The 24806-nt window shown below is 36.8% G+C and overlaps 1 protein-coding gene across 3 annotated transcripts in view; it reads right to left on the minus strand.

Moving 5' to 3' along the window:
• Ranbp16 (Ran-binding protein 16) overlaps window positions 1-24806 on the minus strand; it is a 162310-nt gene that overhangs the window by 131529 nt on the left and 5975 nt on the right. For all 3 annotated transcript variants that reach the window (XM_081762955.1, XM_081762956.1, XM_081762957.1), the window contains exons 2-5: window positions 22657-22897; window positions 14263-14429; window positions 11835-12059; window positions 493-693 (exon numbers count right to left, since the gene is read on the minus strand). In XM_081762955.1, coding sequence (XP_081619081.1) covers window positions 493-693; window positions 11835-12059; window positions 14263-14429; window positions 22657-22897 — 834 coding nt within the window. The remainder of the gene's footprint in view (window positions 1-492; window positions 694-11834; window positions 12060-14262; window positions 14430-22656; window positions 22898-24806) is intronic.

Here is a 24806-nt window from a genome sequence, read left to right on the forward strand (position 1 = left end):
TTTCTTTGAAATATTTTTCCGAAGAATTCGAATAAGCCATCTAACATCAGACAGCAGAACAGTAAAAAGAATACCACAAGACTGAAATGAAGATACCTCAGCACATACTTAGGATGAGGGAATATTAGTATTTTTTATTTGATTTTAGATACTGAGCACGTTAACTAACCAAATCAGAGCAACTCGAAGTGTTGGCAATGTTTGAATGATAGTGAATCAATGGATATCTTACCAACTCAAACATTAATCCAAAGATGAATAGATATAACTGCTAACGAAATTTACGGAACTTTGGTCACCTTAAAAATACGTACAAAAATAGTCAGTAATTTATATATATATATATATATATATATATATATATTATAACAACTGCAAAATGGTCATTTAGAGATTCACGCTAAGCTTTGTCCTATCTTTCTTTCTCCACAATAAGCAACATAATTCTAACATAAAACAACACATAAACATCGGTGAAATCTTTGCACTTACCAAAGGAGACAACGTATTTGGTAAGGAATGATAGAGATCAAAAAACAGTTGTAACGTTAGAAAGTCAAGGAATGCCGGTCTCCAACTAGTTGGAATCTGAACGGTACACAAGTCATCCGACGATTCATCCGTAGATGTTCCGATGAAGTCAAAAGTCAAACAGTTGTGAGCCAGCCTCAGCAACTGAGTCATCAAACCATGCTACAATGGAAAATAAAATATGTAGAACACCACAACAAAGCAACAAATGTTAAGAGCATTAGCACTTATTTATACTAGTACACTAAGTAGGACAACATATATGAAACAAAATATCTAGGTATATAAGAATAAGCACTCTACTATCAAATCACCATGTTCATTTGTAAATTACTTTCTGAACTTTTTTCAATTATGAGTAGCATTTACTTTAAGAAATCAGTTGGTGCCAGAAACGTAAGGACGCTACGTTGGGAAGAAATCGCCATTTATGTGAAGATGAAATATTAAATAAAATAATTCCAAAATAACTGTGATAAATGCCTTTGTATGCTTAAATTTATAGCCTACAAATGATAATCAAAATAACGAAAACACCTGGTAGTTTGCTACACGTTAAGAATACAAGGTAGTGGCATATGCAGCGCCCGGATGTTGTTAGTGGTATTAGATGATTATGTGCAACATATGGATATTGTTAATGGTGTTAGGCGATTATGTGTAGCGCCTGGATATTGTTAGTTATTCGATTATGTGCAGTATGTCAAGAGGAGTAGAATGGAGGCAAGTTGAAGCGGGCAGTCGATGTGTGATGCTAAATGAGTCCTACCTGAATTTTAAAGATAAAAAAATGTTTGTGCACTGTTAGTTGGCGCAGGTGTATCAAAAGTGCCAGCATATTAAAAGCATCAAAAAAGAACCATGTCCAAGGAGATGACACCTACAGTAGAGGTCTACACGGGTCGGAATTTTAAGCCCGTGCATTAATATTGTGAGGGCCGACCCGAGACCGAAATATGCTTTTATCGTTTAGGCCCGAGCTGGTGTGATATAATCAAATAAGCCCGAATTAGAGAAACTTAATAATTCACGTAAAATTGTATTTTTATTTTCAACAATTAGAGGTTTAATTTTGCAGTTTAAAAGCTTACATGATTCAGAGAGAATAACGAAATAAAGATTATCATTTAAACTTACTATTTACTTACTTACTAAATATTTAGTTGAATTTCCAACGATTATGCACCGAGGCGAAGGGAGACGGAATTTATATAAATGACCGTTTTCTTTAGGTAATTCATAACTATATAAATGACAATTTTCTTTAGATAATTCGTAACTGTATAAATAATCTAAAGAAAACGGTCATTTCTATAAATTCCATCTCCCTCCGCCTCAGTGCATAATCGTGGGAAGTTAAACTAAATATTTCTCTTTCATTTATATAAATTTTCATGAAATACCTAACTTGAAATGAATACTCCAAATACGGATCTATTAAAAAAAGGTGTCAATGTGTACAAATTCTTATGGAAATGGTAGTGCAGTGTACTCAACTCACTCAGATAGTCCTCAAAGCAATCATTATAGATTGCTGTGAAGAAAAAAATGGAATCCGTACTCCGGCTGCTCAAACTTTCATTCACATATAAGCTAAACATGTTTATTTCTGTTACTTTTATGTGTATATGTGTGCATATTTAGGTGTAATAGTATTTATATGTTTATTTATTAATTATATATATATATATATATATATATATATATATATATGCATGCATGCGTGTGTGTGTGTGTGTAATTATTTACTTAATTGTTTAAGTTAATTAATTGTTAGTTTAAATTAGTTAAGATCGTCATTTTGTGTAATTAGCAACAATAGAATGTATCTATATAGAAATTTTCAAATAAGTATAATTGAAAGGGATTTGCTAATTAAATATAGTGACGTAGTCCACAGGGCTCTAAGGCCGGGACTTCCTTTATAGATCTCCCGTAAGGGAGGTAACTGAAACTGAACTGAAAGGGATTTGCTGCTGCCAGTAGCCAATCAGAAGAAAGATATCTTAGCTGTTGTATGTACGTACGATTGTACAGTTATCCTGTATCACATAGTGTCTGATGAAGCCAAAGAGTTAGTTGGCGAAAGTGTAACACGTGTTGAATTTTAATGAAAATACAGATGGTGATCAGAAAAATGGAAACACCTGTAGTTGGCAACACGTCAGATGTATGGGTTGGTAGTGGTGTCGTGGCGCCCGCAGCGCCGGACCGCTGGTGGTGATGTGTTAGGTCGGTCTCCATACTACGTCAGGCGCAGTGGAACAGCAGTGTCCAGTGGCTGCAGCAGACGGAGGTAGTGTAAAATGGGAGACACCTCAGATTTTCAAAGAGGGCAAATTGTTGGTGCGCGGTTATGTGGAGTGATATGACGGCAGTGGCTACTGTGTTAGGTGTGTCGCGTAGGACAGTGTCGAAGGTGATGACGACCTACACAACACACGGGAAAACCACATCGGGGAAGCGGAACAGTGGGCAGAAGAAAATTATGAGTGACAGGTCACGCCGGGTATTAAAGCGCATTGTCACGCAGAACCGTCGTGCCACTGCGGAGCAAGTGACGTAGGAACTCAATCAGCACCTCCCCCACCCTGTTTCGACAATCACAGTCCGCCGCGAATTACATGACATGAACTTACGGGGTCGTGTTGCACGGGCCAAACCGCTCATCAGGGACCATAACGCTTTCGCACGCCGCAAACGGTGCCGCGACCATGCAACTTGGACCGTTGAGGACTGGAAACGTGTGATATGGTCGGATGAGTCATCCTTCACCCTATTCCCAACCACGGGCCGTGTTTATGTGTGGAGAACGCCCAAAGAAGCTTATGATCTGCAGTGTCTCCGCCCAACTGTGAAACATGGCGGCGGCTCGGTGATGCTGTGGGCCGCCATATCATGGTTTTCATTGGGTCCTGTGGGCACACTTAGCGGACGAATCACTGCCAACGATTATGTCGCAATTTTAGGAGACCACTTGCATCCTATGGTCCGGATGTTGTTCCCGGTCAATGACGCCATCTTCCAGGATGATAATGCACCTATTCACACAGCTGGCGTTGTTGCAGCGTGGTTTGAGGAACATCGGGATGAAGTTCAACGCCTCCTCTGGCCCGCCCAATACCCAGATCTCAACATAATTTTACACCTGTGGTCCGTCTTGGAAACACGACTCCGGCGACGATTTCCACCTCCATCCTCTCTCACAGAACTGGCCGATGCCCTGCACGAGGAATGGTGTAAAATTCCACTTGCTACCATTCACGACCTCTATGCCTCCATCCCACGTCGCATCAAGGCTGTTCTGAAGGAGAAAGGTGGCCCGACACCATATTAATATGGTAAGTTACAATTTTGTTCAGGTGTTTCCATTTTTCTGATCACCATCTGTATATAGTTTTGCTCACCAAATAATTAGTTTACATTTGTTACTTTCAGTTTTTCTTTCCACTACACATTATCTTTACTCTCAATTGCACAATGATAATCAGAATTTTAGTGTAGGCGTCTTAAGTTAAAAATTTAGATGTGCTTTAAAGGTTCTTCAGAAAGAATGATCCCATAAATATCACTGTACAGTATTTTTACAAAGTTGTACAAGCCCAACAACAACCGAGAAATTGGTTGTATATTTAAAAATTTACGGCCTGGGCCCGGGCGAGCCCGAAGTGATCTATGCTTTGTAGGCCCGAGCCCGTGCAGACCTCTACTCTACAGATCTCACGACAAAGCAACATTGGCAAAGAGTAACAGTGGATAGAAGAGACTCCTCAGTAACGGAGATCGCCAACAACTGATGAGGACTGTCATTAAAGATTTAAATCCTTGAGTTTTACGTCCCACGGTTATGCCGGTTAGGCTTAAGGAGACGGTGTTGATGAGTAATGAATGAAATGGTGGAATGAAGAAAGAGGGAGGAAACGGGAGAACCCCGAGAAAACCCACGCACACGGTGTTTGTCCACCACAAAGTTCACTTGGTGGGGGCTGGGATCGAACCCGGGACCCCAAGCACCAGAGGTGAACGCTCTACGACTGTCATTAAGGGTCATAGGGTAAATGCAGCAAAAGGGCCGTTCACATTACATAACGTTATTTTTCTCCCTCCCCGATTGTTATACTTCATAACGCAAGGCCGAACCCCTTCCCCTTTTGTCCTGTAACGCATTTTGATTTTTTCACCAATTTGCTTATTTTAGAAGTAATTGCAACAAAAAACTAATTTTAGTGGCAGCTTTTTATTACAAAATCCTTGTATTCTGAATAGATTTTTAGTATATTTTTCGCCAATAAATAAAAGTATTAGAAAATTGTAGTACCGTAATTATATTTTAACCCCATAAGGTTGGTTAATTAAACAGTTAATTCTTCGAAATTGCATTCTGTCGTTTTCTCAAGGAGATCGTACCCATTTCTTTACGTCACTGATGACTGGCAAGAAGAGAGTACTGCCGGAAGAAGCAGGTGAAAGAGTTTCTAAAGAACTGACATCAACCTTTTCTTCCGGGATTCAAGATGCTTCCCATATCTGAAGTTCGCCAGTGCGACGATGCAAAGAAGTTCTCTTCCCGTTGACCACAGATTCAACGTAGCTGCACACGTGTAGGAGAGGAGCATCTAGTTTGTGAGCACGCTTTCAAGCATCATCTTTGGACTTTGACTTCGGTTTGGCTCTTTTCAAACTCTTTTTATCCTAAATCAGTATCAGAATGCGAGAAAACTCGATTTCTACAGAAAAACTCAAATCCAAAGAACAAAAAATTCAATACGAGACGAATATCCCACTAAGTCGCGTAAAATATTATTTCACGATAAAGAGTTTCTTTTGTTTTACATTCGAAACTCCTTAGACGAACAGAGTGGGTAATGTTTGAAATCAAAAGTTTTGAATCATATTCTTAACAATATTGACGAGTGGGAACGCAAGGGGATTTTAGTGGTTACGATCGCTAACAATTGCAGAAAAGTTTCGTGTGCCGTAAATGCAATGAAACGATAGCCATGAAACAGAGTTTTACTGTATTGTAATACACGTAAGGTTCGTCAACAATCATGCTGGTGTTCAGTAACTTCTTCGAATCCCTTCTGCATGATTCATTTTATGTTCACAATTTCCTAAAAAAATATAAATATTTATTTAATATTTAAACAGCATTGTTTGAACATTAATTAACAAAATAAAGTCACAAAAGAATTATAGGAATTAAACAAATAGTTGAAAATAGACTGACAATAATTATTGCAATGAAATTTCACTTCCAAAAATAAAAATTATTATTGAACATAAGTTCAAAACTTATTTATATTCAAATCTTCTGCTTCCATCTTATTAAATATTTGTTAATGAAATCTATAGCCTATAAATAAAAATGAAAAGATTCTACTTTCTTCAGGTTGTCTTCAAGTTCTCCTTATGCCAGTTTAAAGTGTTCTATCTAAGGTAAAAGATTTCTTCAAGCTTATGGGAAGAAGGGAAGGAACTCAAAATACTGACAGCATTGCCTTTTTGTATGGCTATGCTTACGCGTTGCAGTAAAAATTGATAGCTTCTAGGGTCTCCTGTTTTTGCTGTCAGACTTGCTCCTAGTTCTTTCAAAAAATCCATTGCTTCTTTGCTGAAGACACCTGTTGTTTCGGTAGCAAAGGCTATAAAATGATGGTCTTCTTTAAGTTTAGAGTACTTTGAGTGTTTGCGTGAACAAGCCGCTTCCGCTGCGCTCCCTGCTTTTATACTTGTGGATTGTAGATAAGATTTAGCAAACGTATCCGCACATGTGACATCCCAGACTAATCTTAGACCCTTTTTCCACGGAATTAATGTTATTCCGTCTGGCCGTTTACCATCGTTCCTGAACATTCCTGGAGGTTCTAATATACTCGGAAAGTCGATGCTTGCAAGAGTTCTTTTGAGTATGTTGTTTAATTCGCTATGACGTGCAAATCTTCCTCCACTTTTGTTGCAGCTCAAAGCATGAAGACCTTTCTTGTCCATCTTGTTGTTGCAGGTGCAAATAAATTCATGACAAATATTCAGGCCTAAGCGCAATCCTATGCAGATTTTGAAAAAGTTGTCATTCAAGAATGTCCCTATGTTTATAGATGGTGTTGACTGTAGCCATGCTCCTGATTCCTTCTCTCTTAAAGCTTTGATGCGTGCACTTTCAATGTCGTTTTCAGCGACTATTTCGTGTTCGATTACCTCGTTTAGAATAATTTGATCCCATTGTTTCTGTGACTCTTTTAAAACCGGGGTTTTTCCATCGTAAATGCCTTTCCAAATTTCCAAAGCCTCTGCCAAATGGCTTATTCCCACTTCGTCAACTGGATAATTTAAAATTTTGGAAACGAGTGGCAACGCTCCGTGGCAAGAGGAAATGAAGGCAGGAAGGCATAGGTCTGAAGCCTTTCTTATGCCTAAACCACCAACTCTGATGGGAAGGCTTGCTTGAGTCCATTGCGTTTCGTTGATATTGAAGTTTATTGTTGATTGTAACGCTTTCTTCAGTATGTGATCCATTTGTAAAAGTCTGGAGGGATTGACCCATGTTGGAACTGTTCGGAGAAAGTAGGTTTGTTTAGGAATGCCGAAGCAATTTTTGAGCAAAAAGAAAGCAATGTGGGCTGGTAAACTTTCTAATCGGAATGATATTCTTTTGAGGTCATTCAGGTGTTTCTCGAAATGGTATTCGATTCCTTCTTCGTGTAGTGGTGAACCCAGCAATGAGATCTCATTATTTTTCACTATTCGTATTCCGGGTAATATGTTTGAAAATTCAGATACAATTTTAGGGTCGCTTTTTTCAGAATTGAAGAAAAGTTCACATTTTTGTGGGTTTATTTGTAGACCTATTTTCTCTGAATTTGTAATCAACTTCTTTATATCTTCCAACACGGTTTGTGGTGATCCTCCAAGAGTTCCGTCATCAAGGTAGAAGACATTTAGCTCTGAAGAAAGAGAAAGGGCAATTGGATGTATTGCTAGACTAAATAACATCGGGCCTGCTGGATCGCCTTGCTGAACTCCTACACATGAGGATATTTTCCTTTCTTTGTAAAATAGCGTGGATGGATTTGCATAGCTTTGCCAAAAATATGAATAATATTGAGGAATGATTTGTTTAACTTCCTTTAAAATGATGTCTCGTTCAACTGAGTTGAAAGCATTTTTGTAATCGATTTTTAGAATGACCTTGTTCGAATTTTTATTTGCATGTATAAATGTTCGAGTGGCGTGAATGATAGCTTCACTGCCTTTTGGTGTGGCAAATCCCAGTTGATGAGGCTGTAGATACTGAGAACATTGATTGTAGACTGAGGACACTACTAACTTTGATGCCAAACGTCTGAAAATACTGCCGATGGCAATAGGTCTGATTCCCCCGTCCTTCTTCTTTAGGGCGCAGAGGTTAGCTCCAAACAAGTATGGACACACCTCTTGATTTACTCTTCCATTAAGGATGAGATTCATCAATTTCGTGATCTAACTCAAAAGAAAAGATCCTGCTTCACCTGCAGATCTCGAGATTAAGTCTTTAAGATGTTGAGGGGAAATCCCATCTATCCCAGACGCTGAGCCGGACGCAAAATTATTTATGGCTTTCTGAACCATTTCTTCATTTACGTATACAGATGAATCTTGATTAGATGGGGGGTCTGGCATTTCAAGGGCTCTAGATGGAGCCGGGTGCTTGTTCACCAGGCAGTGAAATGTTTCTTCATTGGAAGGTGCCAACGTATCATCAGAAGTTAATAATCTTAAGGCGCCTCTTGTATCAAAGTCTGATATTTTAGACATTATCCTTTTAGTCAAATCAAACTTTGGTTTCGGCCTTTTGGCTGTAACAGGAGGTGTTTCGGGCGCATGTGAATCATTAAGGTTATTTTTGATAATGTTAGTGATTGAAGTTGCAGCACGCTTTTTTGGAATTTTAAGGTGGTAGAAAGCGAAAATGAAGAGTTTCTTCCAAGTGCTGAGATCGTTTTGGTCTACACAATCAACGATGGTTGAGGCAAGTTTGTTTGCTACAGCGCTTCTGGCTCCTCTAGGTATTCTCTTTATTATCCATGTATTACATTTTAACAGTGTTAATTCTTCAGAGAAATCGTTCGAATTATTTAGATCCTCTGTAGAATGCTTCCTCGATTTGTGTATATTTAAACCCTTTCTTGTAGGAAAGGTTTTGTTACAGTGAGAGCAATCAAAATATTCGTAATCATTGAGATCCAGGCCTTTCTGAGATTGTAGAAGGATTTTCGTTGAAATATTTTTCTCCATTTGTTTGTTGGAGACATTTGAATTATTCTTCATTGTTTCTTCATTGTTGGATTATTTAAACTAAGACTTGAAAAATATTGTTATTGTTGAAGAATTCGATATTTTTTAACTGACATGCAATTTAACGAATAATAACTGACATTCATTTTGCACTATGAAACAAAACACAAAAACAGCACAAAATGAAAAAAAAATCCACTCTGTTCTGTGGGTACACAGGGCAAAGCACTGCACAAAGAAGACTGCTTCAATTACACAAAAATGCAATGAACGACAAAAGGAAGATGACACCAAACAGCAGACTCACTCCCAGTGCCTATCAGTGCCTGCAAATCATGAAATGTCCTCAGAATCACCGGAACATGTTCAATGTTAAATCAAAACACTCTCCTCATCAATAAACCACACTTTCCACTCAAAATGAAGCAAATTATATATATTTATTTATATATATATATATAAAAAAGAAAAGAACTGAATTGAATTATTTGTTTAAAAGATTGTTTATAGAACCTCCTTCATCCTACTTGTCACACTTCATAACGCAAGACCGAATCCCTCCCCCCTTTGCCGCCTTATGTAATATGTGGACGACCCCAAAAGTGACTGCGGAACTCATTTAGAACCTGAAACAGCCTATTGCGACAATCACATTTGGACGCGAGATGCATAACCTGAACATCCGCGATCGGGTTGCAATTTCCAAATCGCTGATTACAGCAAACAACGCTTTAGCACACAGGAAATTTTGTCAAGAGCACGCAAAATAAACTACCAACCACTACAAATTGTAATATGGTCAGATAAGTCCTCTTCCACCTTATTTCCCACAACAAGCCGCGTTTATGTATGGCAGACTTCAAAACAAGCTAATCCTCCGAATTGTATCTTTCCTATAGTGAAACACGGTACTTGCTCAGTGACGCTGTAGGTCGCAATTTACTGGTATCCTATTGATTCTGTGATTGCACTCACAAAACTCATTACTGCCAGTGAAAATGAACACATGCATCCTATGGTCCAAATGATGTTTCCAGACTATGACGCATTTCTTGTTAGATTTCTTCCTTCCTATATGTTGAGCAGGTTGTTTACTTTTAAGGCTAATGAATATTTATGTTGAAACATCATCTTCTGTGACTTGTGAAATTTTCGTTAAGGATCTGATGTCTACTTTTTTACGTTTGGTATTATTCTTCTTATTTCGGTACTCTATGATAACTTTATTGGCACTGTTGGTTAAAGCTACAATTGTCGCCTTCTTGCTAAATTTATGACTGGACACTTCACATGTTCCTCTCCTTTTCTGATGATCGTAAACTAAGACGATATCCCGACCCGAAACTCCTGTTGCTTTTGATTATTCTTTGACATGCTTCTTCTATCATTGTTTGTAGGACTTCAATGCGATCTGCATTTTGATGTTTAGAACTACAATTTAAAATTCATTCTCCAACAGTGATCTTGGCTGGAACAGCATGTAACAAATAAAAGTTACTAAACTTCGTCACAACATTTGTGTCATTATTTAAAGAAAACGTGAGGCTGATAAAAATAAATCCCATGTATGCCCTCTCGCCGACAGGTAGTGCCTTAATACCTGTTATAACGTGTCTGCTGTCTTCTCATATACCCCGATCGATTCGTGTTGATTCACAGCTATGAAGTTCAATGTGATTCCCAAGTTTTCTGAAAGATCGACCGTTATCTTACTGCGGTGTCCGGGCAGCTGTCCAAAATTACCTTTTCCAGCACACCATACTCGAGAAATTCTTTCCGACACAAAGAATTAGAAATTGAATCTACTGTTAAATCTATTAAAGCAAAGTTGTGGTTGAGGATATTCCTGTAGTAACAGTTTTGGGGGGTTGGAGAATCCCATGTTTAAAAATGACACACAGCCTGGCTCGAACAATGACGATCGCCCAGCTACGTCACCATCAACAGTGAGCGTGAAATACCATACCCACATAGACATTTCAATATTTCTACGACCGGGAACCTGCTGAACAGCTGTTTGTGTGTCCGCTCGGGGTAGTTATATGTGATACTAAGGTGAGTAGTATGTATAGTTCTTTTCCAAAGGTTCGTTAACAAGATCTGGATGTCCTACAGGGATCACCTTAGGATTATTACTATCTACCAACACTTTCTTCTTGTGTATCCACTACGTATACATACCAGAAAAAATAAAAAAACAAAATATAATCATCAACACTAAAAACAAATATACTAAGTTATTTCGCCAAAATCCTTTATCATACAGAGGGTTCACGAAATATGGAGAAAAGAAATGAAAAATTAAATAACAGTTAAAAAGCTGAGAAGCTTCCAAGTAGAGGCAATGTTGGAATCACATGGACACACTATAGTTATCAGGGAGTAAGCAGATGGACTTTAGTCAAAAAAAGTTGAAGGTAATGGGACGAATAGATAACTAAGAGTGAAGGAGAGCGAAGGAATCAGAAATGAAGACTTCACGTGGAAGAAGAGTTTAAAAATGGAAACTAATGAATAATAATAATAATAATAATAATAATAATAATAATAATAATAATAATAATAATAATAATAATAATAATAATAATAATAATAATAATAATAATAAGAAGAAGAAGAAGAAGAAGAAGAAGAAGAAGAAGAAGAAGAAGAAAAGCTGAGAACCATCTCACGGCAAATGAGCTTTGTAGTGGACAGACATCACGTACGTGGGTTTCCACAGGGTTTATCTCGTTACCTTCCACTTTCTTATTCCATCATTGCGTTCATCACCACCACCATCTCCCTTAGCATCAGATATACATAGTTTGGTTTACAGCTCATACATTACTTACATAACAGCATGCATTCACAATGCACAGTAACTTTACGAACAACCTGTATTATTATTTCTTCATATATGCTGTCAAGGCCCTAACAGAAGATTTAACGTTGATATGGATTTTTTTTTTTAATTCTATTCATCAGTAATGAGATCGAACTTCTTGAATACAGTTTTATATAATTTCTTAGTATGAATATTTACTTACCTGACCTTCATCATTAAAATTCAGACTCTTGCAGTTTTCTAAAGCTGTTCTCAACAACGTACAAGATAATCTGAATATTTCGAACAGCTGAGTATCACGGAATGATGAAGCAATTTTTCGATGTTTGGTCAGTGACCGATTGGCATCCGCTTCTGAAATCTGATTCATTTCACATGTTAACTGGGACAGTAATTGAACTCCTATCATACAGTGTTCGACGGAACCCTGTGAAACAAGAGAAAGAACTCGTCAAAACTGGGAGAATGAATTATGTATTGGAGCTCTTTAGATAAGAAAAACCACATACACGAATGCAATTTCAGTCTGTTTTACGCTATTTAATTAATTCAGTTCCTTAAGTCACCTGATATTAGAGATCCATTAATTTCTGTAACATGTTTTACAAGCATACTCTACCTTCACTGCATGTATTGAAACCAGAATACCTAATTTATTTTGATTACTTTTTAAATGTTATTTTCATTACGATATATTTATTTTTGTAAAATTCAATTTTAATACGGTATGATACTGCTGATCATAACAATTCAAAATTCTTCGTTAAGTTCACTCCCACATTTTCAAATTTTAGTTAATAAGTTAAATACAACAAAAGATTTCAAAAATGTAGAAAGTGAGTTGGGTAGCATCTATATAAAATGCCATTCAACTGTTCCCAAATCTTTTCGTATTGAACAGATATTTGAGTGCACAAATTATGACAATATAACTGTTGGATACCCATGTTTGAAAACAATTATTAGTTCATGTAATAGCGAAAGAACTGAATTTTTACTGGTGATGTGATTTCAGTAAGTGATGTTGGGCTACCAGCCATGTAAAGATATTGACATCCGACTTTCGAATGCAGACATTGCATTATCTTCCGGGATTGTGATGAAGAGACCCCGGAGAGAGTGAGTATATATATATATATATGTATATAGTGACTACTTAGGGGCGGAGCTATGAATGGAGACCTGTGATTGACTGAGGGGAATGCTGGCTCCTGATTAGCTGTTGTTGTAGCTGTGAAAAATGGCTCTGTTGAAATCTGTTCTTTTGTTCCTGTAAAGAGCCGACTAGACAAGACTGTATTGAAACCCACTGTCTCTATTGAGATTTTTTTTTTCACGTGAAAAGGGTATGCCTTCCGTTATCATTCTGTCCCAAAAATTGCTGCACTTGGCTCCTATGGTGGTATTCGTAAAATCGATTCTGTGTTCCAGCTCTAAGTCATGCTTCCTAGTCCTGACTTTACGGGTTGCTGAAGTCTTATATAACTGTTGTGTTCTTCGCATCGTTGTTCTTCCAGTTTGCACTATGTATGATCTTCCATTTACATGGCATACGAAATACTCCAGGACTGCGCACGTGAAGGTTGTCCTTCAATGGTTTGAGTAACGATCTGATGTTGGTCGGAGGTTTGTGAATAACGTCTGGCAAGTATCCCACTGAATTCGCTAGAGGTGTGGCCGATGAAAGACAATAAGGTAGTAGAGAGAAAATCCTCACTCTTGACTTTTTTGATTACTATGTGTGCGAAGTAACGACCCTTTTTATGGCCATGTTGTTATCTGTAAGACTAGCCATTCTCTCGTAGCGTCGGACACAGATGACTGAATTCGTCTTGTAAACTTTCTTGGTCACTTACGGAAATTTCTCTGTGGGCGAAGATATTTAGCACTGTAACACGTTGTGACTTGTGATGACAGCTCCTTGCACTGAGATACAGATTCGTATGTCTACTTGTGTCCTAAATTTGTAAAATCAACCTTTGGTATAGGACTTCATTTTCAGTAAGAATATGTATTCATAAATAATATCGTTGCATGAATACCAAAAAATTTGAAGGATATTTACATGTTAAACATCTTACCAGTTTTTATAGCTATTTAACTAACCAATGGAAACAGCCGGTAGTTTCCGAAAATGTTTTTTCGCCTATTTTGTAGTCTCTCATGGAGCCTTTAAATGAACAATATGAATAAGAAGAAAAACAAAAGTCGAAGCATACAACACGCGTAACAAGATAAAAGTAATTCCTGATAACGTTTTTTTTTTTTTCAATACTGAAGAAATTGTAATAAATGAACATTTCCTAGATGCTTTCATTCTTTTTCGTCTTTGTATTATCTCTAAGTAAGACTCCAGCGTAAAACGGGAAGACTGATCAAAAACATTTATAGGGATTACATTCTTAAGTTAAATGATAAGTACGATTCCTGGGAGTTCAAAAGGAGAGTTAATCAATTATTATAATATTTACACTTGTTTTCGTTCATAATAACCTCAGACAAAGCTAGCAAAATAAATAAATAAGTAACTATAAGGACTTCCGACAGTTTTTAAAATGTAACAGAATAAAACTAATAATAAATATTTACCAAATATAGCAAGGAACAGAAAATATATGTAATAATCTTACCTGTAAAAACTTTGTAATATCAGTGACAACATTCCTGAAAACAAATTCCTCCTTATCACTATCGAACCATCCAAGTTTAGTGATTCTTGCAAATAACGTTACAAGCGCTTGGATCACAAAATTCGCAAGTTTGGGTCGAGTGGCTAAGTAATTTAATGCATAATTTCCTAAAAAGAAAAAGCACAAATTACTGCTAATAACTGTACACAACCTATCCTATCACATACTCGAGTATCACTTGATAAATAATTCAGAATAGCTGTACAATATGGCATATAGTGTTCTAACATTTATCTACATTTAAAGTGCAACAATTCATAATATGAATAACGATAAATGAATAAAACTGCGATAATTTCATTCTATTAGTATTTTACAGTATTTGAAGCATTTTAGGAATACATATTTACAAGAGTTGAAATAAAAAGACAGCAACCTGGTAGAAATTATACTAGTCGAAGAGAATACGCTAGCACGCTAAAGAATTTTAACAATTGCCTCAATTTCAAGTTCTGGTTTCTGAATAATCCTTGCGTTTCCATGCTCCCAGTTCTCCCCTGAGCCTTATTCACGACGGATGAAAATGAAGTAAGAGAAACGAAAACGTCAAGGAAGTATTGAATACGTCGGGGAGGAACGATGAAGATACACTTTGTCGTATCTATTGCTAGCATTCGTCAAGTAGTGAGTTACTTTACATTTCCTTGATGTTTTTATATCTCTTCAATTTTTATCGTCCGTGAACAAGGTTATGGGAGAGTGCCAAAAACATGAAGCTACAAAGGAAAAGTCATCAGAAATAAGAATTTATGGAGAAATGATAGTAAGAGAGAACTAACTTAAAACAGTTCTAATGACAGATTTTAAGAATCGTATTTTTCCTGTAGGAAATTACGTGCAACAGATTGTATATCATCTACATCTATTAAACTATAATTTAATAAATGATAATGATTTTAGATCTGTGCAGACAATACAAACAAACATGTTACGGTAATTAATTTTTACGTCACATAGAACAACAATTAGTGATGTAACATACTAGAGTACTTATTCCAACTGGGAATGGCAGCACTTATGAAATGTCAGATTTAAATCGTTAGCTTTACTAGAAAATCTTCTCTTACAACATTTTTCAGTCATGAAATCTGCTATCCAAGATTATTATTTTAAATAAATATTAAGTTCTCTGTTCAGTCTGGTTTTATGTACATTTGAACAGTTATATCTACGGATGACAACGGAGATTTCACAAAGAAATATGTGGCAAGCACTGTTAAATTTTTTACCACTAGAAGTGTTAAGGACTAGGAATGATACTTCAGTAAATTCATTCGTGACTTGAAACATCTGAAAAATGTGTATTTCCATCTTCGATATGGGAGATCTCCCGGTGGGAGATCATGTGCTTCGGATCCAACATTAAACTGTCGGTCCACGTCTCATATAGCCTTGCTGCTGAAAGAAACACTAAATTTCAAACTAACTAAAATTTCATTCCTTCAATATTTCCTGTCTCATAACCAAGCAAAAGCGTATTAATTTGAAAATACCTTACTCACTGTTCCATTTGATTGCCTAATCTACTAAATATACTCATAGCACGTTTTATAACGTTCTTTTTTTCTTTTTAAAAGGAGTAGGTTGTATGAAAATTATACGCCCTCGAATCTCAGTCAGTATATTAAGTGTAATTTCACTTTCGAAACTGATTAAATAGTTTTCCAGAAAAAACAGATTGCATAATTTTCATGAGTCTCTTTTATTTGGTGAGTGATCTGTTGCTCATCTTAAAGAGTGTAGTACGAAAACCTTGTCATGCCTTCCATCCACCTGCAGCAGGAGCAACTCAAACGCTCCCTGTTCCGAAAGGACGCCTTCCATCCACCTGCAGCAGGAGCAACTCAAACGCTCCCTATTCCGAAAGGACGGATGTGATGTTTTTTCTTTAAAATGCTTCACTGAATGATTTTTTTAGCTTGTCGTCCCACGTTATGCTCCAAAGTAAGAGAGACAGATATGATACTGGTGAAATAAAGAAAGTGGAAGGAAACTGAAGAATTTCGAGAAAACTCACGCACATGGTGCTTATGCATCACAAAGCCTACGTCGGGCGGGCTAGGAGTCTAGGACTTAACTTGGGACTCTTAGCACAAGGGGCAAGAACCCTACCACTGACCCACCGTGACCAACAATATAAATTATATATTAATAGAGGAAAAAACAACTGGACTTTTTATACACCAAATCCTCTATAGGTGCAAAATTCAATGATATACAAAGAGTAAAAAGTGGATAACGGACCGGGCATTTAACCCGAGATCTTCGGCGTGCCGTACCGGTGCGTTAACGACCTTGCTACTCAGTCAGCTTTTCAGAACAGCCATACATCTTCTCACTCTTGAAGTCGATGCTCTTAGATCACCACAACCTAATTATTGTAGTTGGATAATACAGTGTTAATATTCAGAACACTTTTGACGGTTGTATTATCATTATATATTAATGAAAGAAAAAAAAAAAACTTTTAGAGGATTTGGTGTGTAAAAAATCCGGTGTGTTTCCTCCTCTCACTGATATATAATGATAGTATAACCGTCAAAAGCGTTCTGAATATAGACACTAAATTATCCAAGCACAACAGCTAGACTGTGGTACAAGCTAAAGTAAAGAGCACCGACTTCAAAAGTGTCGAATGTATAGCTGGTTTGGGTAGCGTAATGGTTCACGTCGTCACGGCATGAAGATGATCTCGGTCCAGTCATCCAATTTTTCATTCTTTGTACATCAATAATATAAATGTTCTTGACACGCCTGAAACCAGGTGTGCAGTATTTTCATCCTTCAGATTTTCTTTGACCTATTATTGTTTTCCCTTTTTACAGCCTATACTACTTTTCTAACCATGTTTCATTTTATTATTATTATTCCCTGAGAATATCTTCAATTAGAAGACATTTTTCTTCCCAAGATTCCAAAATTCATCTGTATTTGATTGTATCATTTTAACACAACAGACCTGAGTATCACTGTGCAAGTTACCGATCTCAAACAATATCTGTTCGTAATCTTTTTCCAAAGTGGTAAGACAGAAAGGAGGGGGGGGGGGAAATATTGTAGATGCTTCAATTAGTAATTAGTGAATGTGCTGACCTCAATAAGCGTATTGTGTACCAGCAGAGGAATTATGAACACTGCGATAAATTTTTCATTGTAGAACGTGATGTTTACGTCAACATACATGCGTTTTTTTTTTCCTCATTTATTTTACTGATTAATGCTTCACTTCTAAGTCTTCTTCATGTAACAATATGTTATCTGGGTATCGGTAATAGCGTTTCTTATGGGCCGGCTTACATTCAAAAATATGTGTAGAATTACTTGAGCTCGAAAAAGACAATAGGTTTCCCATTTATAAATCCCTCCATTTGGTGGAGCACAAATGTTGTAATAATAATAATAATAATAATGTTTTTAATATCTCGTTGATTGTAAGGAACGCTTGGGACACATTCAAACGTGAGTGTGATAGGCAAAGACTGAACTTCACATATTTGAGGATTTTCGGTAGTTTATAAATAAATGATCTGTAAACAAAGTCCTCTAATGAATTTTGTGCCAATTGATGAGTCTTCTAACTCTTTACAAAGCGGTTACTAAGGTACACTTCTTAACTTCAAACAGGGTCCTTGTATTTTTTGCATCTCTTTCTTTGAATGTGATGATTAATATGTTCCCATTATTGACTTAAATGCATCCATTGCTGTATTGTGAATATTTGTTCAACCTCACAATAACGTTACTGAAACAATTCCTTCATCTGCGATCTTCACGTCTTCAATGAAGTGTGAACTTTGATATGCCATGTGTCTTGTAGTTTCACTATTCAGTATCTCAATAACCACCTCAATAGAGATAAGGTACTTCCTACAGAGGAGGTTGCCTGTATTGTATTATAAATGAAGGCCGTTCGGTTTATATTGGAACTATTTTGAAAATACTTGCCTAATGAGAAACTTAGTCGCCACTATTTATGCTGTTCTATGGAACCCCCACTATTATGAACTATTACGCCGACATCGAAGTTTGATTGGAAAAGTTACCACTCCTCACTGCAAATTTTTCAGAGATCAACTACAATTCGCGGCTACTGATGTTGAAGACATCTTTTCAACAGGCCAAAGCCGCAGAAATCCATTGGATTGGAATTAAGGCTCCTGTCACACAGGAATATAGAATTCCTAACTGCTGTTCCACTTCCTGATAAAAATGGAGAGATGATCTGGCGATATGACTTGATGTTTTGTCCATATGTATCTTCATCTAGTTGGCATCCATGTCGTGCAATTATGGGATCCATTATATAGATGTCACCAATGGATTTCTGGAAGTATCTTTCATTAAATCAACATTGCGTATCAGCTATTCCCCCATATAACTGAATCCCATAACAACGATAAACCAATGCAGGAAACTTTCCCGGCAGTGGCATACAAAGTTGCAGCGCCTCTTCACATCGATGTCATGGTTGATTGAGTGATTGGGTTTAGCGTCCTGTTCATAACCGAGGCTACACAGTGGTAGACCTACAACTTAACATCAGATCGGAACTACATGGTAAACGAATCCGGTTCTTCTGCGCCCAAGGCGTGTACGCTAACCTTATAGCCACAAGGGAGATCTCGCTGTCACAGTATGTCAGCACCCGAATCTGAGCACCAGAAGCGAAATGGAAGTATGCTTCATCCATTGTAACGACTGTCTGCCATCCTTTGGTCGGTAGATTTTTCTGGCACCTTAAAGGAGCAGTTCAACTTAGAAATGCATTTTTTACAATTTATTTCCATTTGTAGAGTTGAAAATTCTAAAAGGAATGGTGTTTGTTTGATCGCGATACGTTCAGTCGTTAGCGAGTAACAGAGGAAGAAAGATTTTGTGATGACGTCATAGGTGGGCAAGAAGCGAGAGCAGGCTTACATACTTCACAGTGCCAAGCATTTCGTTTGTGAGAGGTGCGGTGGCACGTCCTAAGTGTGGTTTCCTTTTTCAGAACTGATTGCAAAGACTTACAAATATCATCTGCATGTAGAAAAGGATATCTGATGGTGGGCTGTACAAACTTTTTTATAATATTATAAAACGTATCCTATAAAGCATGAGTTCAGCGTTTCAAAAAAAAAAAAAAAAAAAAAAAAAAAAATCGAAACCAATATGTAAATAGATGGCGGACGAGATTGCTTCAACACCTAAGTACCTTTTTTTTAATCATTCTTCCGATTCTCAAACATAAGTATGTTCATTTTCACGTTTTCTTGCAATTTTTAACGCTGACCCTATAATTTTGTGGTTCAAGGTATGTGCAGGAGCGTAACATATGAGGCAAAAATGAAATAACATCTGTAAAGTTTGCCAGAATACGAAAAACACTTCACCGGTTAAATTTCTTTTATTCTCATAGCTGTCCGCGGAACAACTCTCATCACCCGTTTCATCATCATTGTCACATGATACAGAGAAATTAAACGATGGTTCAATGTCTTGAGGAACAGTCATCGTCACTGATTCCTTCTACAAGCCGGTATATTTCACTCCCTAATTCACATTGTATAGCTTATTTCTAAAGCAGTATCTTTAGAATCATAAGTGACATCGTCTCTATTACTCTCTAATGCCTCGTCTTGACTACAAGCATCAATTGCGTCTTGTACCATATTTGTACGTTGGTAACTGGACATAGATCGGTGCTTGTTCAATGGCTCGGATTTTAAACCTTTCAATAATACACTTGGAACAGTATTCTTTCTCAGTTTGCGTGTAAATAATTCTCCTGGCATTAGCCAGAAGTGCATCTAGACGCTAAAAACTCAGGGGGGGGGGGGAGTCAGAACCCAGAATATGATATGTATATCATGTTTACTAAAAACTTTCAAAAAGATCTAAATAATAGCTTAAATCAATTTTGTCACTCAAAAACTGGGGTGCCTAGGCCCCCGGCCCCAGCCTAGATCCGCCACTGGCATTAACTTTTCTTTCAGTAAACTTGACTTCTCGAAGGCCGGCTCTTCAAGACGTTTGGAACACGGGTGATTTTATTTGGTACATTTTTTTCCCATTGATTTTCTTGGGCCATAATTTATATCGATCTGATGATTTCTCACGACTTAGAAACGTAAGAAAAGATACTTTACGTCCTCAGCTTCGATTGCACAAGAATTACAACCAAAAACACAGCAGGTGTTAGGCATTTCTACTTCATTTCACAGACACAGCACGCGCTGTACTAACACGTGTTTTCTACTTCACACTAGTGTTTCTTTCAGAAAAAAAAATCCGGGGGGGGGGGGGGGGGAAGGGACACTTAGTATTCGGAGAGGCACATTATTTTTACACAGTATTATTATATTTATTACATTATAGACGTATTATTTTGGTCTCCTCCGGGGGAATCTCTCAGAGCTCCGGGAGACAGTGCCACCCTAAAAACATGTCTGGAAGAAACATTGTTTCGCACAACAAACGTAATTACTGCTCTCTACTCTTTTATTTTATACTAATGCTATAGGAAAAACAACTAACAAAGACTTCCCTCAAGAATTCAACACACAGCAAGACTGCTAACAAATCCAAAACACAATCTATTAAATCCAATGCACTATTAAAAGTTTATCAGCTGCGTACAAGGGAGTGGTTGCTGACTCACATTGAGTTTCTCACGTATCCCACCAATGACGTCACGATTTACGATTCATCAAAAACAAATGCCTGTAGAAGCTGAACGAGACGGCCTATCAAGATATAAAAAAATACGGGTCTCTTATTTTTTGTTTCTCTTTCTATTGCACCAAACTTGTTTTTAAGTCGAACTGCTCCTTTAATTGCCAGATCTCCTTCAACACTGTGAGTAATCTTGGAGACCTCTTACTGCTGCTTTTCGTGAGTGACTGTTTCGCTATGGACTCCTGCTCTGTATAACAGGACATAACTTTCATAGTAGTCACCCCGAGAAAGAACCCATTAACCTGACACTGTGCATTTTGTGTATGTAGGAAAAACAAGCACGGAAAAGGGCCCTCAAATACAATTCCAGCAACACCTTACTTTAGGCACCATTTAATGAGTTGAGTTGATTTTGAGTTTAACGTCCCTTTCAGCAGCGAGACTATATAAGACGGGATCTAGCTTTTTGTCCATTTAGCAACATTTTGTTTTACTCATTGTAATTTTCGTATTTATAATTCTTTTCTTATGAAATTTACCACAAATATACATTTCCCGATTATACACTAGTATCAGTATTAAAAGTACTCTGCAAAATCATTATCAAATTATATTCTTACAAGAAGACAGTTATAGATATGCGACAATCACTTTGGACATGAGTGTACCAACGGAAAGATTCCTATCAAGTGTAGAACTTTATTTCCCGAAACATACTACTACTAGCTTTGCTCACAAGACTTCCAAATTTGAACTTAGTAACAAGATAATTTTCTCAATGTAATGAATAAAAATATCAAAAACTTACACATTCCTCGAGTATGTATTTACTAAAAAACTTATTCCACGCGAAGTGTCACAAAGTGTAAGTACGTACTATTTTTTCCCATAATATAAATTTTAGAAGATATCTATTTCTAGTATTTATTTGAATTTGTCCCGAGATGATGTGTTTTCCATTTGAATACATGAAATTAAAAACTATTAATGAAAACAACGAAAATATTTTTACTTCCCACGCTTCCAAAAAATAAACTTCAGGTAAAAAAAAATTGTCTAACTGCCAAGCTACAGTGAAAATGCAAATATAGTACAGGACAAACTGATCAAATATTTTCAAATACGAGGATTTCTTTCGACTCTCGGCATTTTTAAAAACCCATATATACTTACGACACAGAGAAAAGTTTCAAAATTATTTGTTCTTTACGTTTTAAGATACGATTTTCTATCTTAACTACAAACTCCTATATGGCTTCGAAAGAGGCCAAACTACGCAAAATTCTGAAAATTAAACAATGTGTCTTTAAAAAACTAACACGTCTAGAGAAGAAAATTTACATGCGTTCATGGCTTAGTCATTTACACAATACACAAAGTTTTATTAAAACTTGGATATGTCAAATGACATGGCTCAGGTGGTTTGATATGGAATTACAAATATATATGTATATCACTTAGATTTGTAATCAAGGAAAAGAAGTTATTCCTCTGATAATTAAATAAGTACTATTAACGCATCAACCGATTTTAGTATAGATCACTCTAGAGAATGATTGTTACACGAGGTTTCTCAAATAAACAAATAAATTAAATTAAATTAACTATACGAGACGCATGTGTGTAAAAAAAAAAAAAAAAAAAAATATGTATATATTTAAAAAATTAAAAACTTACGAATGTCTACTCGTTGCTGAAGGCTCAAACCTTGCGCACTTCTCGATACTAGTTTGGTTAATGTGGTCGCCGCAAGCAGCTGGGCATAACACGAATCACCTCGATCCAATAGAAGCTGGCATTTGGAGAGTGTGTCTGGTGCATTCTGAAAGCCAACCAGTGCCTTCTCGGCTTCGGCACGTTGCGCTGAATCTCGAGATTCATACAGCTGCTTACACAGTAACTCCAACTGCCTCACCTCCTGTGCAATATATAAAAATAGCAGTAAGAAAACTTGTCTCAAAAACAATATAAAAGCAGAACTTCCAAGTTCACCAAATCTATTCCTTCTACAGATTATTACATTTATTTTCTTTTATGACACATGTAACAATAATACAGTAGTAACCTTGAATTTAATATTCTTGTATATTACGCTGAGTTGGGAAAAAATATGGATATGGATAATTTGCTATACTTATTCCAAAGAAGTCATGCTCTAACGTCAACAAGTCTGATAACCTCTAATAAATACGCTGACTAGTACACTTAACATGGAAAGACATTCGACTGTGCATTACTCTCGCATACTCATTTTCCTGAAAGCTAACGTTACCTTTCGAACATAATTCGTAGCTAGAACTCGTATAATCTCTCGTGTTTATACTGGATTCTACGGTTAAAGGCTGTGGAATATTAGCATCACCAAATCTCAAAATGTGATTGTTCACGTCAAATAAAAGAAAACGTTCTAACCAACATGAATCGAGAAATTTCACATGAACTCAAAGTTCTGGGTATCTAATTATGCATGTTTACGAACAGTGCTGTGACGCCACATATCATGATTTGCTGCAGCTACTTAAACTTATTCTCCTGAAATTAAAAAAAAACTATATTAAGCACATTGTGCAAATTTAGTGTTGCGATCTACGAGAGCACTTTTAAAATAAGTCTCAACACTGCTTATTCTTGTGAAGAAATTATGTAAATAGCGTATGTTTCACCAACACATATATTTAGATGAAAGTTGTAATAACTTCAACTTTACATAAAAGTTAACTATTACGTTGGGAGGTAAAGAAATCAATTCACCTACATTGTTTTATTTATTTACTTTTATATTGAAATAACGACCGTCCGCCAGGCAACACATCAAATTATCACTATATATGCTTTTTTTAAGCCAAGATGTTGCGTGTACGCTTCATTGTAAAAATATGTATGAACGGCTCAGTCGAACATAATGGTAGCGATGTCATATTTTCTAACTTTCGAGTAAACTGAAAAAGAGGGTTGATCATACTTAAGCAACGCAATGCAATCGTAAATACCAAACAAGATTCCCCTGCTTTCTGCAGGTACATTTCCGAAATAAATCTACATACTTTTACAACCCATTCCACCTAATAATTCAATTTCAACGGAAGTGGGGAACCACAGTGGCTCAGTGGTAGAGCGTTCAACTTTGGTGCAGGGGGTCCCAGGTTCGATCCCAGCTCGCGCCAAATGAATTTTGTGGTAGACAAACACGGTGTGTGTGGGTTTTCTTGGGGTTCTCTCGTTTCCTCTCACTTTCTTCATTCCACCATTTCACTCATTTCTCATCACCTTCTCCTTTAGCCTAGCCAGCATAATCGTAGGACGTAAAACTTAAAGATTTAATGTCATTTCAACTAAAGTGATGCTTACCATTATTGTCGCCCGAGACGCTTATTTGGGTCACTCCACTGAAATTCGTACGATTTACCACAAATTGGTTGCACGACCATTTTTTAAAATTCTGATATTTTGCACTTATACTGGTACATGTTTCGCAAACACAATGGTATGATTACAAATACCAGGATTCCATTGCCCACGGTGGCAATAACTCCAATATGGAGTGTATAGCAAATCATAAGAAAATCAGTATGCACGCAAAAATACAATACCTCAGAAATGAAAAAGGGATACAGATATGAGACAAACATCAGTGGAAATGATATGAAGTGAACTTTAATGCTGTGCTACCACCTCGATTTGGTTTTACCACCTCAATTTCAAATGCCTCAAATAACGCCATGTGAGCATTATAGTCAAATTATCATCTTTAAGCCTCAAACATTCTGAGGAGTTGAGCCAAAAATGTCCTTACTTCGTATTTGTCTCCTCACAATGTATAGCTGGAT

The sequence above is a fragment of the Thermobia domestica genome, chromosome 1 (genome assembly GCF_964235325.1).
Source record: "Thermobia domestica chromosome 1, izTheDome1.hap1.1, whole genome shotgun sequence".
In the NCBI taxonomy this organism is placed as follows: domain Eukaryota; kingdom Metazoa; phylum Arthropoda; class Insecta; order Zygentoma; family Lepismatidae; genus Thermobia; species Thermobia domestica.